The sequence below is a fragment of the Opisthorchis viverrini genome (genome assembly GCF_000715545.1).
Source record: "Opisthorchis viverrini unplaced genomic scaffold opera_v5_5, whole genome shotgun sequence".
NCBI lineage: Eukaryota > Metazoa > Platyhelminthes > Trematoda > Opisthorchiida > Opisthorchiidae > Opisthorchis > Opisthorchis viverrini.
Window position 1 is genome coordinate 2,897,862 of NW_008751661.1, and position 18,199 is coordinate 2,916,060.

The 18,199-nt window shown below is 45.0% G+C and overlaps 1 protein-coding gene across 1 annotated transcript in view; it reads right to left on the reverse strand.

Moving 5' to 3' along the window:
• The window catches only part of T265_12571 (hypothetical protein), a gene marked incomplete at both ends in the record, with an annotated part of 41,212 nt that extends 23,017 nt beyond the window's left edge, over window positions 1-18,195 (reverse strand). The window contains 9 exons of the mRNA XM_009164395.1: window positions 1,723-1,885; window positions 2,335-2,470; window positions 5,911-5,985; window positions 6,610-6,850; window positions 9,895-10,292; window positions 11,444-11,504; window positions 15,531-15,813; window positions 17,105-17,468; window positions 18,016-18,195. Coding sequence (XP_009162659.1) covers window positions 1,723-1,885; window positions 2,335-2,470; window positions 5,911-5,985; window positions 6,610-6,850; window positions 9,895-10,292; window positions 11,444-11,504; window positions 15,531-15,813; window positions 17,105-17,468; window positions 18,016-18,195 — 1,901 coding nt within the window. The remainder of the gene's footprint in view (window positions 1-1,722; window positions 1,886-2,334; window positions 2,471-5,910; window positions 5,986-6,609; window positions 6,851-9,894; window positions 10,293-11,443; window positions 11,505-15,530; window positions 15,814-17,104; window positions 17,469-18,015) is intronic.
• Between the last annotated feature and the right edge of the window lie 4 nt (window positions 18,196-18,199).

Sequence of the window (18,199 nt, forward strand, 5' to 3'; positions counted from 1 at the left end):
CTTGTTACTTAATCAATTAATTCTATTGAATGCTGCATGTCGGCAAACAATCACAGCTAACACACGAGGTACAAAAGATGCACCGACCTATGATGGATGGCAAGAAAGCCACGACTATCGAAACCGGAATTAGGACCAGAATTTATGTATTCAGAGTGGAATCACGAATGAGATTTGGACGAAAGGTGTCCCTGATAAAATGACCGTTATCTTCTCGTTTATTGCCACTCAACTTCCAAGTCATGCATCAACATTTGGATAAGACCACCAACACTGAAACAGTCCAGTGACCGGGACAGAAGTGGATGGCGGGCGAATACAGACTGCTTTAGTTCAAACCAATTTACAAGAGTTCGGCGGCCATGTAGCGGGTTGGTTCCAGTAGCTTTCACTAGGAGGAAACGTCGTATACATTCCATCTTTCTGTTGAGGAAATACCTTCACGGAACTACAAAGTGATTTGACAAGAAGGAATAAATATCACGGCTTCATTGGGGGAATGAAGTTTTGGTTCTATCCGAGGGAACAGCTGGCTGCGCAGAATATCTCAAAATCGTCATACTTCCCCGAAATGATGAACATGTGAAAGCCCCTTTTTTGAAAAATCACCAGGAATGAGTAACTGCTTGTCATATAAATAAGCTACACGAATGTCAACTTATCCTACGTAGATTTATTCTACGTAAAAGTTTTATTTTCTGTCCTCACTACGGCACATAAAGAGTAGAGTGTGACAACATTTAGGCTTGGACAGATGAGCGTTAGTGTAGATCCCGAAAACCCAGAAAAATTGAAAGTGAGAGAAGTTTCCAGGTGGCGAGCAGACCTATAGGTAGATGAGGTAGATGATGGTCCTTCTCAGAAACGAAGGACCGGAACTTAATAAGGGTACCTACAAGAACGCAGGCGAGTCAGGTGACTGGGTGAACATATCAGTAAGGCCGAATGGGCGAAGTCAGTGGGGCATCTACCTTACTGCTTGCCGTAAAGTGGTCAGCGCAGGACCGCATCCCGTCGCTGTGAGGTTTTCAGACTATTGATTATAATGGGAGCAAATAAAACAGCTTATTGTTGAATACTATCTGGGGATGTGGTACACATAAATTCCCACTCGCCTCAATGCGGCTGCCGCCCTAAATATGATATTAGTGTTTCATGGCACTTGAAGAGAAGATAATGTAAATAAAGAGCAGTTAGAGAAAGGAAATGGAGGCTTTTCAAGGCTTAGTTTGAAATTATTTCAAATTCAGGGACAAATGGAGAATGCTGAAAAAAAGAATAAGAGGTGAGCGGCTAGATAAGCAGGGGATAACGTTCGAACCAATAAAACGTGAGAGCTTGGGGGAAGAACGGCGGAGGGAAACTACAGCACAAGTACGGAAGAAAATAGGGAGATGCCGTCCGGATAAGGCGTTTTAGTGGTTACTAAAAGGCTTTAAGGAACGACCGTAGCTGAAATACTGGGTGGAAAAATACGGATTGGAGCTGCTAGATAGCACCAGTGGAGTTTGGTATTTGTGGAAAAAAACCCAAGCGACCACCATCGACGTCATTTAAGAATGACAACTAATAGTGCCTGGAAACGGGTGACCGAGACCAGTGGCTGTACAACAGGACAGAAGTACAACCAAATTTAAGAAACCTCAAGTGAAACGGCAATACATAGAAGAAATGGCAAAAACCACTCCGTTCGCCGATGAACGGAATAGTACTTCAACTTACGGCCCATGTCGTCGTAGCAATTGGTAGGCATTTAGCACAGCTGGGCAAAGATAACAGTTTGTAAGCCAGCGAGTGTCCACACCGTACTCGACAGGGAAAGTTGACAAGCTGTGGTTGAGGATGAATGAACCGGAACGTCGACAGCGACGAATCGAACGCAAATCTGAAAGAGGCAAGCTACCGATTTAGTGCGTCAGTCTGATTGATCTGATGAGTGGAAAAGAAAGAGCTCCAACGACCGGATAAGGCAGGACAAGACAAAACCAAATTAGTTTGAAAATGAGTGTATATTCGCTAATTTCATGCAATTTGGTTTCAAGTAGAACATAAGGTTGACGGAAACTCGGGGACTGCGCCCGTACGTGATGAGCCCCAAGAAGGGCGAAACCGGTCGTGGGCTGCCGAGGAGTTTTCAGCAACCTTATGAGTAGTGCATTAGAGGACAAGAATGCTTGACGATGAACACGAAAAGCATGAAACATTTCTGATGATCAGGATTATAGTGGTGTGATGTAGAGTGCCCCAAAATCTCTTCAACGAAAAACTCGAAATGCCATCGCAAAATAGATGTGAACAGAAAATTAGTTTCTGGCACGCAGGGATAGATCTTACCTCTGTTTTTTGTCAAATTTCTCTCCTTCTGATAGAGTTCTTCCAGTTTTTCTAGCAGTCCCTTCACATTGTCCGTTGGAGCAGCGTCTTCAATGAGCCAGAAAATGCCACGACTAGAGGGACTGTCTGCAGCTGGCTAGAGGATGAAGACATGCAGAACATGTGATTGGTTGTTAGCAGCGCATTGCTGTCGAAAAGTCAAAAACAAATGCAAAAGACGAGGGACAAAAACACGCGAAGGAAAATGGGGAATGGTGACAGCAAATCGACTAAACTCACAGTCTAGAATGGGGATAAATGGTGCAGCAACAGAAACTGGCAACTATCTCCGAGGCAATCGGGAACTGGCATCAAATTACCCACGCTGACCATGACGAAAAGGCGCAAACCCGTGCCTTTCTAGCGAGTTAGTCAGTCGGAATCGATTCAACACATGATAATTGGTTGATGGGCCATGGCCTATAGCCTTCTGAATGGGAGAGCCGGACAAACTTCACCTATGAACCCAAGCCAAACGACGGCACTCTGCATAGTCGTTTACGGTTCCATACGCCCTGTCAAATACTACTGTGAATAAAGCCTTGTTTGTTACATTTATAATTCGATAGGGAAATCAGCACATACGCATTCTTCACTGAAAGAGCAAAATTTATGATGTTGCGAACATGCGCGGTTGTGGCTGTAATCCCGAGTATCGAGTTAGATTCATTCCAATAAGGACTGTCTGACGTAGCCCTGATCTCCCTAGGATGTTGTTTACGATTAAACCGAAAGGTAGTCAGCTCTTCACATAATAGTGAGATGAACACAAACATGCTTTGTCCTACATGAGAGAATTTGGCTCGAACCCCGGCTAGGCTGCGATCAACCTAAATATGTGGGGTAACGACGAACTTGCTATCAATTCAACGCTATTTTCTCGTTAACGAAGCCTTATCGAGTTAACTTGCACCCACATGGTGAATTTTCTATAGGTCACGTGAACCGGTTCTGTATTTCTTTCAACATCAGGACAGAGTTGACTGGTAGTGCTCGAACACCCGCATTTTTCGCGCAATCCATGTGTATTGTCTGGTTGACTTCAAGGTCATCCAGTTGTCGATGCTGATTTGCTTTGTTCGTCATGCCGCCTGACTTGCTGTCTGAATGTGCAAACTATTCAGGCGATTAATCAAGCAACTGGAGTATCAGCTGAACGGTATCGCAGCTCCATTCGCTAGCAAGAGGACAGCAACTCCAAATAGATTGTCATCACAGAAATCCGAATGCCGACAGCTGACAGACCGAACTCGATAGAAGTCCTCAGGAGTGAATTCTGTTCCGTTAACCACGCGTCAATAGTTTAGGATATTTATGAGTCATTCCATAAGTGACATTCGGATTGCCCCATCCATTTCATCGCGGGAAATCAAGTTCAGCTATTACCCACGACCTTGATTTGTGTGGTCTCAATCGATAGCTACTTGTTTCACTAGGTTCGGACACACTTAAAGGCTTCGACTTTGTTTATCAGTTCCGGCTAGCTTAGGATGCATTGCTTCACGTTTGTTTTGACACGCTTTCATCAAAATAAGCGATCGCAGATGGCACGGTTTAGGGACAATAACTCATTGCTCGTTTCAAGGAGAACTGAGTGACGAGCACAGGAATCAGGGTTCACATCGAAGTACAAAATGCACACTCAGAAGCACGAACTATGCCTCAGATTTAGAAGGGGACAAAATCTTGACCTGTTCGGTTGATTGCTTCACATAACTAGCTAGCTTGCTACCTAGCTAGTTAACTAATGAACTAGGTGTACTACGAAAATGAAAAGTGTCACAGAATCAAAAGTCTTCTTTTGGACACAATTCCTAATGGACATCAGGTTCATGGGGAACTGAGAATAAAAAGCTGACAAGCGACCGTGCATAAAACTGCGTTGAAACAGGTAGTGTGTGTGTGTGTGAATAAAACTAACGCACTGATAACAGCATTTCGTGCACACAGACGAGGACCCATACACTGTACTGTCATTGATCGCGCCGCTCAGTGAAAATGTTTTTTCCGAGCATTCCGTTGAGTGCAGTATGAAGCGTATTTAAAAGACTCTGTGTGACTTCATACCAAAATTCATCAATTCGTGTCGTTTTTTCAAGAATTATCGTGCTATTGTGCGTTTTGTGATTTGTAAAACAATTGGACAGAGAGCCAGCATTTCACCCTCGATGCAACAGATTCATCAAGCTAGGTGAATAAGACTAAAGGTTGGTTAGGGGGAAACCCATGGTAGACATTTCTTCCTAAAATTGGATGATTACTGCATATTGCTGATATTTGCCATGAGTGAGTGCAACGAGTCAAATCAAGAACGTTAAGTTAGTGAGCATGTGAAGAGCAGTTCTAGATGAACCGAGCGGATCAATGACGAGGTTCCACCATCAAAGTTAAGAGAAACCACCAACCGAGGTGGTCCCAACAATATGACCTGCTGGCGACCAAAGTTCATTGCATTTTCCGATGTAATCTAGTTATAGTAACTTATGAACGCACTTTGTTAATACAAAGCTTGTAACCGACTAACCCTCAAGTCAACAATTAAGCTGACCCATTGTCAGAAATTTTATTGGTAAGATTTCCCCCTCTTAAGATTTGGGTAATTGTAATCCCATATTTTCCGAGAACTGGAATCCTGTACTCGGATTTCAAACCTCTTCTAGCAATACACTCATTTGCATATCAATTCGGTTTTCACGAGAGACTCAGCCGAGTGCTCACATTTATGATATTCCTCAACTGAATGTACTCCACAGAAACCACCTCGACATAACACTTTAGTTTTGACGGGTGACGCAGCTGAATCCCAGCCGAATCCTTCGTTTGTGATGTCCGTACTCAACTGAATGTGCTGCACCAGGCCACCTCATGTTTCAACATCCCATGACCGGTTTAGCCCTTCTTGGGGCTCCTCGGGTAGGTGCAGTACCCGAGTTTCCGTCAACCTCATGTTCTACTTGACCCCATATTGCACGCAATTCTAACGGTGTTGTTGTTGTCCATCCACTGTATTCCAAAGCATTAAGGCAAGTGAATTTACGGAAACGTACACTTGTACAATTGGGATCAGGTGAATTTAGGACTAAGGAAATCAATAATTGACTAATGTGCTCACAGACGCGACTGAGCTGTACAGATAATTTGACGACGACCTTTATTCTGTTAACTGAAGACTTGGCAACAACCCGTTACATGAGACAATGTAGAGGCTAGGCTAACAGATCCAGTTCGGGAGGATCCATTGCTGGAGCCCTGATTCTGATTGTCGACTCTGTCGGTCTGTATGCTGATATCCCGTTTGCTTTTCACGGTTTTTTTCACTCCTGGATGGGCGACAGAATGGGCGTCTGCTGAGTAGTTCAAGTGAAACAAGGTACACAATCGAGAGGACTGAATACGACTGCATACAGCCGTAAGAAGCTTCTTAAATTCAGTCATCAAAGTTGTGTGACTTGATCAAGGCCAGTTTCCAACACTGGATTGTACTACAAAAAAAACGATAAGGTAAGGTAACAAATAACGTCGATTTTGAAGACTTACGGAGCCGTCGAGCGTGCCCACAATATCCATCGGTTTGTCTTCAGCTTCGGCGTCATCAGGAACTGTGAGTCCATCCTAGGAGGAATGTGAGAAAGTTTCGCAGTTCGTGACCTTAAAGCTAGAGGTGGTTAGAACGGGTCAAGCGCACCGCTAGCAGACAAGTATCCAACTGACGGCCTTCCTCCTCAACTCAAAGCTCAGTTGAGTTTTTCAGCTAACAAACTGTGCAACGAAATGCAGTGGTTCCAGCTGCAGCAGCTTCGTTCACCAAGGATAGGGAGAGTGGGAGAATGAGAGCCACGCATTGCAGGCGATGGTTCGCTTAGTTCATCATCCAGGTTGTGAATGCTTCTCAATAGGCTACTGTTGTCTGTTATACCTTTCAGAACTAATTTTATAGAGGCTGTATGGACATGCTACACAGAAAATGGGTAAAAATCACCCCCCTGAATAGCTATCCTTATTTCTTTGTTAGTCCTCAAAAAGAGTGGAAGTGTTGGACTAGAGTAACACTTCCATAAGGGCTAATCAGCAGTGTGCATTCTTAACCAGAACGACCGTGTTGTTACTAAGCCACCAACGTCCCTCACACCTGAACCGGCGAATGTGATCGTGCTCAAGCGCTACCGTCACTGTAACACAATAATCAACAAGCGATGGGAACTGTGTCGAATTGAGTGACGCAAAAGATATCCTTACCGCCCTCATCATTGACTTGCACAGCTCCACACCAGTCTGGTGAGACAACGCAGCAAGACGCTCATTGGCGTAATTGATCAACAAGTCGGCATAGCTACCCAAAGCGGGTGAAGTTAAGGGACCACATCGAGGGTTAGGCGAGGGAGCTTGTAAGCCTGGCGGATCACAAATCACCAACTGAGCACAAACTCGAGTCGAAGTTGTTCGATTGTGGGATGCTGAAGACTCGGAAGAGAGGCATCTGCTCAAAAACAACGGGGGAGGCATTGGTCACAAGTCACATTTAATTTGGTCAACTCAGTACAAGTCCAAAAAAAGTCGCGTCTAAAGAAGTCATTGGCAACGATATTCTTTTCCTGAGCTCAGTAAATACACGAAGTGAGGAGGGTTGAAGGCAACCTAGAAGACCGATAAGAGTAAAGTCATCAATCAGATCGCTGAATGGTTGCCGATAAGAGTCATCCTGAACGGTGATTTTGAATAAACCTGCGCCCATCAATTAAAACCGTTCCCTATTCGCAAGAACTAGCATACCATGCAATGTTGGCTCAAAGGATTTGGGGTATCACATTTAACTGATACCAGGGCGTGATGCGTCACGCCATGAGGAAATATAGTACTATGATAGGTCATTTCAGTAGTTGGTGAGCATATTGGTTAATCGCAGGACACTCCACAAGTTTGAGTGGCTTGCTACGTTTACTAGTTGACATGAGATGACGTTCAGTTAACACAAGTCAGGCACGGTCGAACTCTCTTACGAGGCTGTGCCATCCGAACGAACTCCGGTAAGCTAGTTGTAGTGTACAAGGTCAGTGATAGTCCAATTCACAAAGCACTATTTTTGGAGAAATTTGGAGGAATATCATAAAGTACCTATGCTCCAACTGGTGGTTATCGGTGTATACACAACAGTGAGCAGCGCCATTGACTTTGGACTTTATAAAAAGAGATATGTAAGGGAGAATATTGTAGCTGTGAGGAAGACGTAAGGGAGAATATTGTAGCTGTGAGGAAGAGGGGAATACATTCTTTAAGTATTATCAGGTGATTGCGACGAGACTGGCCCAAAGTGATCACTCATGGGGCATTGGTCACTGGAGAAGGGTTTCACTATGTACATTCGCCGTCTTCATCCCATCCTCATGGACGTATCAACCAGAGAGACTGACCCATATCTGGAAAAGTTTGGAGACTCTAGCTGCACATCATTTTCTTTGTGTGATCAAGAAACCCGAATACGACTAACGAAGGATAAAGAACGGCACACAGGTCCCAAGAATCTGGAAAGGGCGAAAAAATGTCTGCTTCAACTAGTAAGAGTTCTCGAAAAAATGGACAGTCCTGGCTCAATTAGCATCCAATCGCCAATTATTTACAAGATCCGATTTGATATCTCAGTTGACTACAATTGTCTTTTCATTGTGTTCGATATTTGTAGAATCATTCTGCCTCATTCTGGTTATTCACTTTTTTAAACCACCGAAACCAGTGGAACAAGTAAAAAAGATCTATGCCATAGACGTAATGCACTACTCGTAAGCTTGCTGAGAGTTTTTCGACAGCACACGACCGGTTTCGCCCTTCTTGGGGGCTCATCAGGTAGGCGCAGTACCCGAGTTTCCGTCAACCTTATGTTCTATTTGGGCACAAATTGCATGAAATTTGATCTACACACTGATCTGCATAGCAATTTGGTTTTGAAGGAAGACTCATCTGAAACCCAGCTGTATCTCTTGTTTATGATGATTTTCAGCAACTGAATGTGCTCCACAATTATTCACAGAAGAAACAAGGTTTCTGCTAATGAGCGTAGTGGCACCAACATGACAGACTGGTTTCGAACTGACGTCACTGCACATCGAAAGTAAGACCAAGCCTCAACTTGTCACTGTTCTGGGTATCACTTGGCATTCCTTTTCCTCCAAACAACACAAACATGTGGCATAACCTGCCGAAACATGAACAGATGCCAGTATGACAAGTTTTCGGATCATGTTACTGACAGTCAGGTGAGGTACATTAGACAAAAGGCAATCGCATCGTGGTCACAATTTGCAGGAGAGGGATGACGAGGGTGCACCGCAGGCAACTACACGTGAGGAGATTTGGATCAGGAAGTTTCGGAAAGAAGTCGAAACCTCACCAATCTGGTCAATGGTGTAAAAACCCTTTATTCAACGACCTACGGTGAGAAGTAAGGCAATTAGTTGGAGCAGAAAAAAAGAAATCCGTCAAGTTTTTGCACCTCGATCCATACATATAAAGCAGTGCAAGCTGTTGAAACACCAGCAGGGTGAAGCTGCTCGATAACATCTGCTGCAAGTTATCTTTCCGAATTCTAAGTTCCCAGGATCTTCAGCTAAATTTCACTCCTGTTTAGTGATTCGGATTTTGGAAGTGCGCTCACCATCAGGTTAAATTTTTTTCGCACTCCCGTTATCTGATTGTGAGCACGAAAAAAGGCCGGAAATTATGAGTTAAGAGTTTGAAAATCTGGTTCAGAATACCAGAAATACGAAGAGAGCCCGTTTCCAGAAAGACAAGGCGACGCTGACCTCCAGATGAACCAGTAATCCAGGTGTCCGTTGACAGAACCGATTGATGTTAGGAAGACAACTAACCATGTCTCAATGTGTCTCCACAAATCAAAGTTGACGGCGGCAAGCTGTTTGGTACAAACGTGAAGTTTGTCATACTAAACAATGCTGTCCCTTTGCACGCTGTTCAAAAAACACGTCCTGATGTGGAGCGCTGTTGTTCCGACAAACGACTGTTTGGTGGCGGCCTTATTCTGTGCTTCAAACGAACCCAGTGACAAGATTTCTGGCGAGTATACGTGTGCACTTTGTGGAATGTCAACTAATGTCACATGTTGAGCGAAGAATGGATGGTGAACTTAGCGAAATACACAAATTTGGTTTTGCGAGAGACTCGCCTGGAACCCAGCTGAATATCTCGTTTGTGATTTGAAGAAGTTTCAGCAACCTTATGAGTAGTGCATTACGAATACGGATGGTGAGCTTCGCCGAGGATTCAACACGCACCAGTCCTGAGCATTCTAGCTCGAGCAATATGATTGAGTAATATATAGGGAACAAGGTACGTGCATCGCTGCTAGTAGGACGGAACACCGGATGCTGAAGTGCAAGTACCAAATGGATGAAGTCATTGAAGTGATTCCGTCAAAATCCTCACATGGGCAAAGCGCCTCAAAAAGTAGGTATCAGTACAGGGCTATTGGGATAGGTAACGTCACAGTATGAATGGGATCAAGAAGCTTACCGGTTGATTAGCATGAGGAGGATATCCACGGTGGTCTGATAGAGACCCTGGATAAAAGCCCGAAGACTATCCATCGCCGTGCGACCAGCCTGTTCCGGGATACCGAACACGGCTGTAGTCAGGTAATCCAGTGGGCATCCTAATAGGTAGGCTGCACGATGTGCCGATTCTAGATTCAGGAACCCGGGGATGTGTGGTGGACACTCTGGGTCATTCGCGCATACGCTGTTGCATGACTGTTTGTTGTCGACACAACCAGCACATCCCAAATGGTAGATTACCGCCAAAAGTCGACTAATCCCACCGGTCAGCCATTCTTTCTCCAGATCAAAATCAAGAAGCTGAGCATCTGTACATAGCTGAGACCACTGGTGTTGTGCGGCCTCCTTGTCTTCAGTCTGAAATCAGAGCAAAGGGAGCAGTGATTGTGGGGATTTGGAGTGAGAAAGAAGATTGAACCAATCCATACTAAGCTGTTACCTTCGTAGTACTCCTGGGAAGTGATTCCCAGAAAGTGAACACTTAGAAAGATGAGTGAGTGCACTGTGGGTAACTCTAACTGTAGGCGAGGACAATAGGCAAGTTATGAATGTGTGTGAGAGTATGAAACTTTGTGCCTACGTTACTTTGAGAATGGTAGCACAAAGGTCGTCATAATGGGACGTCGTATGCCAATAGATATCCCAACACTTCCGTCATGGCGATTTATCACACGATACAAGAAAAGCTTCATTATAGGTGCAGAATATGTGTTGTCCTGAAAAGCAGTCCACAACCCGTTTCATCCCGATTTGCATCCATTAGATGGATGTGGTCGCATCACACGGTAGTCGACGGTTGTTCTGTAACGTAAGACGACCGGCGACAACACCTGTGCACAAGGCGAATATGAACGCAAATAGTGGAAGAATTTTTGCCTAAATGATAGGAGACCGATCGTGTTAAGCTCATGTGGTGGATACCAATAGGAACTAGAGCCGAAGATCGTTTTATGGGACGGGAAGTGTAAGTCCCAGACTCACGTGAGCGAGTGGAAATGGCTGAGCTGATCTTCTTTTCACGCTATGGGCGTTCGGTCTTCTCATTTCAAACTCTAATGGAGCCCGTCTACTTCCTGGGCGAAATCACTAGTTAGCCGGCTATGGAAGACACACAAGGGGATTACTCATGTAACTGTCATAAATCAAGTGGTAATCCGTCAGGGTGTGGCGAATTCTGTGCAGAAGTGTCACAAAGGGAGAGCATCTGTGGTAGCTAAGTTGGTGGAGTACACGTCCCGTAACCCGATAGCTCTTGTTCATCCCCGGCTTGGGTGTAGCCAGCCCCAAGGTTCAATTCCCACCGAGTGGCGATAATCATCCGAGATAGCCACGTTACAGCTTTACAAATCACACCTCCAAATTCATGTCTCACACACTTGACGGTTGTAGCATCCTCTAGCAGGATGGTGAAAAGTTAGCAAAATACACTTGGTTGTCTTTACTTAATCGGGTTTCTTGAAAACACATGCATAAGCTGAACCAAATAGTTGAAACTCATAGGAACTTACTCGGTGAAGCTTGGTCATGAACAAGTTGGGTTCATCCAGATCGGTGAGGAACAATTCTCGCCTGTAATTCAAATACATAATGCAGCCCTCGTAAGTAATATTATTGCATTGGGAGGCACTTTTTATCCGTCACTGCATGGGGATGTCAAGAGAATAGCGACGCACAGTTGACCTCTATAACTTTGTAAAGTCAGGCTAGCATGACACCATGACATTGTTCCAATTACTTGATATGGTCGTGACGGTTTGTGGATCGTTTACAGACCGTGACCATAGTGCGGTTGTCGTGACCCCGAAGTCTATCCGATTTGACGACCCCCCCAAATGCATGGGGATGTCAAGAGAATAGCGACGCACAGTTGACCTCTATAACTTTGTAAAGTCAGGCTAGCATGACACCATGACATTGTTCCAATTACTTGATATGGTCGTGACGGTTTGTGGATCGTTTACAGACCGTGACCATAGTGCGGTTGTCGTGACCCCGAAGTCTATCCGATTTGACGCCCCCCCCCCAAATCGGTTCGAACTGGCCTATAGGGTATCCGTGGCATGCTCACTCCCGTATCACTCCCTAATCGTCATAAGCCAGTACATCAGAACGAAGATCAAGCAGGGTTCGTAGACGAGAGACCAGCATACTGTGGTCACGAGCAGCGCATACTGTGTCCTCGTAGGAAACGTATGACTGACTGTCCAAGTTCGGGACCATTTCTTCTTGGTGGATGCCAAATATCTCGGCTGCAAGAGTGAATCGTTGATGCACAGCTAATCAGAGCATCTTGAAGGCCACAACAAACAAGCCACATAGGTGACGCATTTGAACAGTGCTCACCTGCCTTCCTTAAAGACCGGAGTGATCCTCGGGAAGCCCATTCTAGAAGTGCTTTTCCCACCCTATAACCATCAATAAGTATGCCAAGACTCCGGCTGTTTGAAGAAGATTGTGTACACTCCGTCAGGACCTGTTTTTTGCGTTTTGAAAGGACTATTTCACATTTACTTTCTTATAATGGATGATTTCGGTTAAAATTTCATTGAATTCTTTGCCTTATCTTCCAAGATGCAGCTGCTATTTGGTCGTGTCGGTCAGGCTTGTGTACTACTGGGCCATGTTGACCGGAATAGTTATACTTTAGGGCTGGGAGCAGCGGACCCTCGTGGTACGAGTAACCACATTACGACGTGGCTTGAGTAAAATCGAACCGCTCACAGCGCCAGCAGAATGTCAGCAATAAGATGTTTTAGCTAGACGACCAGAAGCTCCACATTTGTAAAAGGAACAATGCTATTTCCCCTGAAGAAGGATACACGACTTAAAAACATGCATTTCAATCGCCCCACCGTTGGCATATTGATTGATTAATTCTAAAGATCAAGAGGGTGGTGAGGCGCGAAACGCACCTGTTGCGCGTGGCAGCTCTAGGCTTATCCGGAGTAGCATTTCCAGCTCCGTGCAAAACGTTTGTGTAATCGTGACGATGTGCAGACATTCATTGACAGGTAAATACGATTTGGATGCCAGCTAACCACTCTCTCCAAAGGGTTTGTTGCAGGAGGTTAGCCAAATTTCTGCTCAAAGTGTTCCACTCATCATCCCAGTAGGTGACTTTACAAATGAGTTACCAGCCAGTCTTTTTAACTTATCGTGTCGCTGACAGTCGACACACTCTGATCAGTCAACTCAACGGGAAGCACAGAACCACAGAAGCACAGGAGCAAGAACCTTTTCCGTCTCCTGATCCACTAGAGTTCTGTCTTTACCCGGACTCTTCACTATTCAGTGTTTTAGGGATATGCATGCGCCGTCACAGCCATTTCCTCCTGGATTCGTATGGTGACAGCTAGTGATCGGTTGGTCATACGGGAGAAGCAGGATAGGGAGCTTTGAACTAAGCGAGTTTAGCTCCTACATCTGGCCATGCTTTTATCACGTACGCAGTACTTGTATTGTGTTGGTTCAACACAAAGAGTATTTGGGTTAGCTCAGATCGATAACCTTGGAATGGGGAAGTTCTTCAAAGATGACGTATTTGCACGTCCTGTCGATCTACGGGTTCATATGGGAGAGCGGCTTATCAGGAAGAATTCCCGCGAAAAGTGCCAAAATGGATATCCAAGAATGAAAGGCCTATTAAATTGTACCTCCCTATCAGTAACTGACAGATGGGTGGCTAATATGAAACCACAGTTGTTTTCGTTTTGTGGCCTTCAAGTCTTAGTGTGGAGAATTGGTGCTGATCGGGAACAACTGGACAATTCGTTCCTCGTTGTCTTTGCACCTAGTACCGATTGCGAACCAACCACCCAGACGCGATCCTACGGAACTCAGTTGACTAATTTGGGCATCCACACCACCCACAAGGAGAAGAATGTCATTACTTCTTGTCTGACGAATCAGTCTGGATAGATCTTGTTGGAAAGGGTATTTTGATTGCTTTCCGTGGGAGTGGGTTGGATGGGGATCTAATGGTTCGCTGATGTTTGTAAGAGCTGGAGACAGAAATCAGTGAACAAAGAGCTGTGAGGTCAAATGATACTCCTCGTTTTTTTCAGACCTAGAAGGAAGGTCTGGTTGCGGTAGCCTACAGTGAACTTTCGGTTCGAGAGTCCGACACATGAGGGAGTAGAGGTAGAAGGGCCATAAGTCTGCTATCTGACTGAAAAGTGTGAACTACAGGGTAACGGTTTGGAGAGTTTTATTGAGGTATTCTGCTCAGTCTGTGGGAAGCTGGCCTAGTCCAAGAACACACGACACTTGGTGATAGGCGGCATAGTTGAGACCATCCCAGGTTCTTGATATGAGTTATTATTCTTCCGACCATACTTGACAGTACGTCAGCGGTCACGGTCCAGTGTGAGGAACCAGAATGGGCGTTTTCCAGGACAGGTGTTTTTCCAATCCCGTTGCTACATGAAGAAAAAAGCTACTTTTATACATATGAGAAAGTTGGATGCTATCTTCGCACTCCAACTGCAGCGAGTGTACTTTACCAGTAGACTGCTTTGTGAAACAAATGGTCGCAATACAGTGGTCAGAAGTCGCCTTCTGGGGTGAGTGAACCCTAAGGAACGGCGTCCCGGCCACTATAGCTCTGTATTGCACGACCATGGTGGCACGCACCATTGGACCAAGGGTTTGGGGCAATCCAATCTTTCGTAGACATTTTGGACGACTGGAAACGATTGAGAAACTTTTTTAACAGTGGTGACAGCTTCGTGTACGCTCTTCTTACAGGGTTGATCAATACCAACCCCTGGCAACAAACCACACAGATTGAGCCAATGAATAAGGGAGCATGAGCGAATCCAAATATTTTATAAACTGCTTCCATTTTAAAAAGTAGCCTTTTACAAGCAGCGTGGAGCTCAGAGGACTTTGGAGGTCATAATTTGACACTTCTCATGAGCACGAACAGAGAAAGATCGGGTTGGTAATATGCACCAATGGCTAGACGGAGTTCGTGTCCGTTCACAAGCGACAATATTTCCAGGGTAATCGTCATTATCCTCATGTTGACTCGGATGTCATTCCAGAAAATGGGGTTCTTTCGTACTGGATTTAGGAGTTGCACGAAAACTAGCGTGATCATAAACAACCCACTCACCGATTGAATTATCAGGCTTCGGCAAACCGACAGTAGGCAGGGCACACTGCACTTTTGTGTACCGACTTTGGAATATGCTGGGCAAATGCTGTGGAAGACTTTTACTTGAGTAGTCTTTCATTCCTGAAACACTGACCCCCCGGTGAAAGAAAGAGCTACTGTCCAGTTGACCAAAAGAGTTTGATGAAACTAACTAATGAGGATGAAGCCCCCATGCACTGCTCTTTTTGTCTTCGTCGCTTTGCAATAGCAACATGAAAAACGGACGAGTAAACGAAGGGCCTAATGAGTTCCGAATTATGCTATGAAATCTGATCAATAATTCAGAATGCTTATGCACATAAGACCTACTAGCACTCAGAGGGTACGCGGCCAAAGTAAGTGGATCAACGACTAACATAGTGTTGACCACCGTTAACAGTTTTTTTTCCCACACATACAGAACAAAACGAAATGGAAAGCGCAAAACTGTGACAGACCTGGATGTGGAATCCAAACCAGCTAGGAAGTAGTAGAAAATGTGGAAGTTGGGCTCGCCTTCGGGACGTTCCGTGACGCGTGTTCGATCGAACAATAGCAATCGAGTGGTTAGGCCGGATATGACTAAGCGCGAGTCTCCAGATGAGGCGTTGTTCGCGGTCGACTTGATATCAGTAAACTCGACTGAGAACAGGCGGATGGTTCTACTGGCGTTGGTGTTGAGTAAAATGCGGGAACTGGTGAATGCATCCAACAAAGAGAAAAGCGCTCGTAGTCGTTCAGCTAGTTGGGGGAGGGGCGTGAGCGAGCAAAGGATAACAATCAGAATATGAGCGGGGATGGGAGAAGTAAAGAGAGTAACTAACCCACTCTATTTGAGATTGGTTCACCATAGGGTTTGTGAAAATACAGGCTAGACTTGACACAATAGCGGACCAAATGCTTGCTCGTCCTTCCGCCTTTTCTGTTCGTTTAATGGAAGTACTCACTGGCTTCGATGAGCGACCTTGAATCTAAGTCCGGGTGTGCTTAAAGTTGGGCGACTCAAACGTAACCAAAGTAAAGACCTTTCCGAAGATGCGGTTACCCGGGGGAGTATAGAACCGTGCTTTCTATCAAAGACTATGTGTGTAATTCCCTTGAAAACAGACTACCTCTTGACAGAGGTGAAGGACCCAGGTCCGAAAGGGGGTCCATTCTGTAGGAAAGATTGCAACCCGGTTCACTTCTTCATGCTTTTCGAGGTTACTGTATGAACCGATGTAATATCATTGGTGTTTAGTAACAACCCAACAACGCATTGAAAATGTCTCCCCGAAAGGTGACGAAACGTCTGCAAGTCAAGCTCGGCGAGCGGATCAACAGTCACCGGACCATTGGTTATGCACACTTCCAAAAACGATCACGAAACCATGCAGTGGTTCACCTGGAAGGCATCGTATTTTGATTCCTTGACACAAGACAATCCTACCAACCAGGCCTTGAACGAAATGCTGTCCATACATTCCAAGTTGGCACGAATACATGTCTCGGTCTGACAGAAAAACTGGAGTTCTCCCGTCTGTATACAAACTCTGGTTACAAAAGCAAACAGGAACTAATATGCCTGACTCCGAACTCCAATTCATCAGCGCACGATTCATGTAATGTCATGTGATGTGTAACTTCAGTGATTGGCTGCTTGTCACATATCGTCAGAAAGTACGAAGACGTCATCCACCATAGTATGAGGTAGTCGGATTATCGCTATCACATCATCCACAGAAATGCTATTCAAAGTGTGCCAATCAAGGGGCTGATATGTGGAAATACATACCTCGAAATAAAGCTGAGGACTGGTGATTATCGCATACTGGTTGAAGAGTTGCTTGCAAAAGCTGAGGACTGGTGATTATCGCATACTTGAAGTGGTTGAAGAGTTGCTTGCCAGAAAAGACACGTGTGCTTAGTTTTCAGTCCCGAAAAACTGATGGATGACTAGGATGAGAGTGGAGAGCACGTAGCTCTTTGGCCGGGAAATCCATATGCAAATACGAATCACAAAAATTAACAGGTAAAGAGAAAAAATACTCACCGGTTATCCGAGGACGAGTAAAATTAAGCGGAATTTGTCCATCTGTTTGGAAATTCGCTGCCATAACCCGATTAGATTGGTTGAGCAAATAAGACATTAGATCCAACGAGGCTCTCGATTTCCCCGAGCCAGATCTGCCTGAAAAACAGATGGCTTGACGGAACACGGACTCTGGAAACCCGCTGCAGGTTGAAGTCCCCGTTTGGGCCGAATAGCCGTTGACTGCGCCCTTGGAAGCAGCGTGCGAATGTGTTGCAGCGATGGCGGCAGAACGGTTGAGGCGGGCTAGCGCTAACTGAGCAATGGAAAATATGTGCGGAGGCATGTCGCGTCGGTTTTGACAGCCAGAAAACAAGTCCATCACCTAAAAAGAGACAGGAGTATGACCATGAGTGGCCGTAAACAGTTCATTATGATGAGAGGACAGATGTAGAATACAAAATGGATACGGGTGAGTTAAGTGGTTTAATCGCGGCTACTATTGTTCCTGTAGACCAGACTAAATAAATTATTTAGTCTTAGTATTGTGGTCAGCGACCTAATCGTACGAGAATAATCGACTGTATAACCAGTTCGTACATCACAGTCTGAGTAAACTTACAGAAAAAGTTAAAAAATCATCTTTGAAAAACTCGGGTTCGGGTCTTGTTGCTAACTAACTGACCCTGTCGTGTTTCGTCAAAAGCAAAGATAAACAGACACCCGTTAGCACGCGTTTATTAGGATAAGGATCAAAGATACCCTCTATACTTGGTTTCAGAATTACTGTAGGATTGCTGGGCGACGGGATAGTTTCAACATCACATTACCAATTAGCAGTCTAAAACCCCATTGAACACTGCAGAACCGGCTTCTTTTTAAGGGAACACAGCGGAAGGAGGTCATATCTGGATGGCTTTCGGTTTACTTACCGCCTCCGAGTAGATGTTCAGACGAGTCATCGGATTGATCGTTAGTAAGTACGAACCAGAAGCGTATGTGCATACTTGACCAGAACCGAAACGTTGAATCAGTGTATGCGTAAGGCTGCATTCGTTTAGATACCGTAAGTCAGCCACGTCTTCGATATGGTCAAATGTAGCGGGATTGGACTAA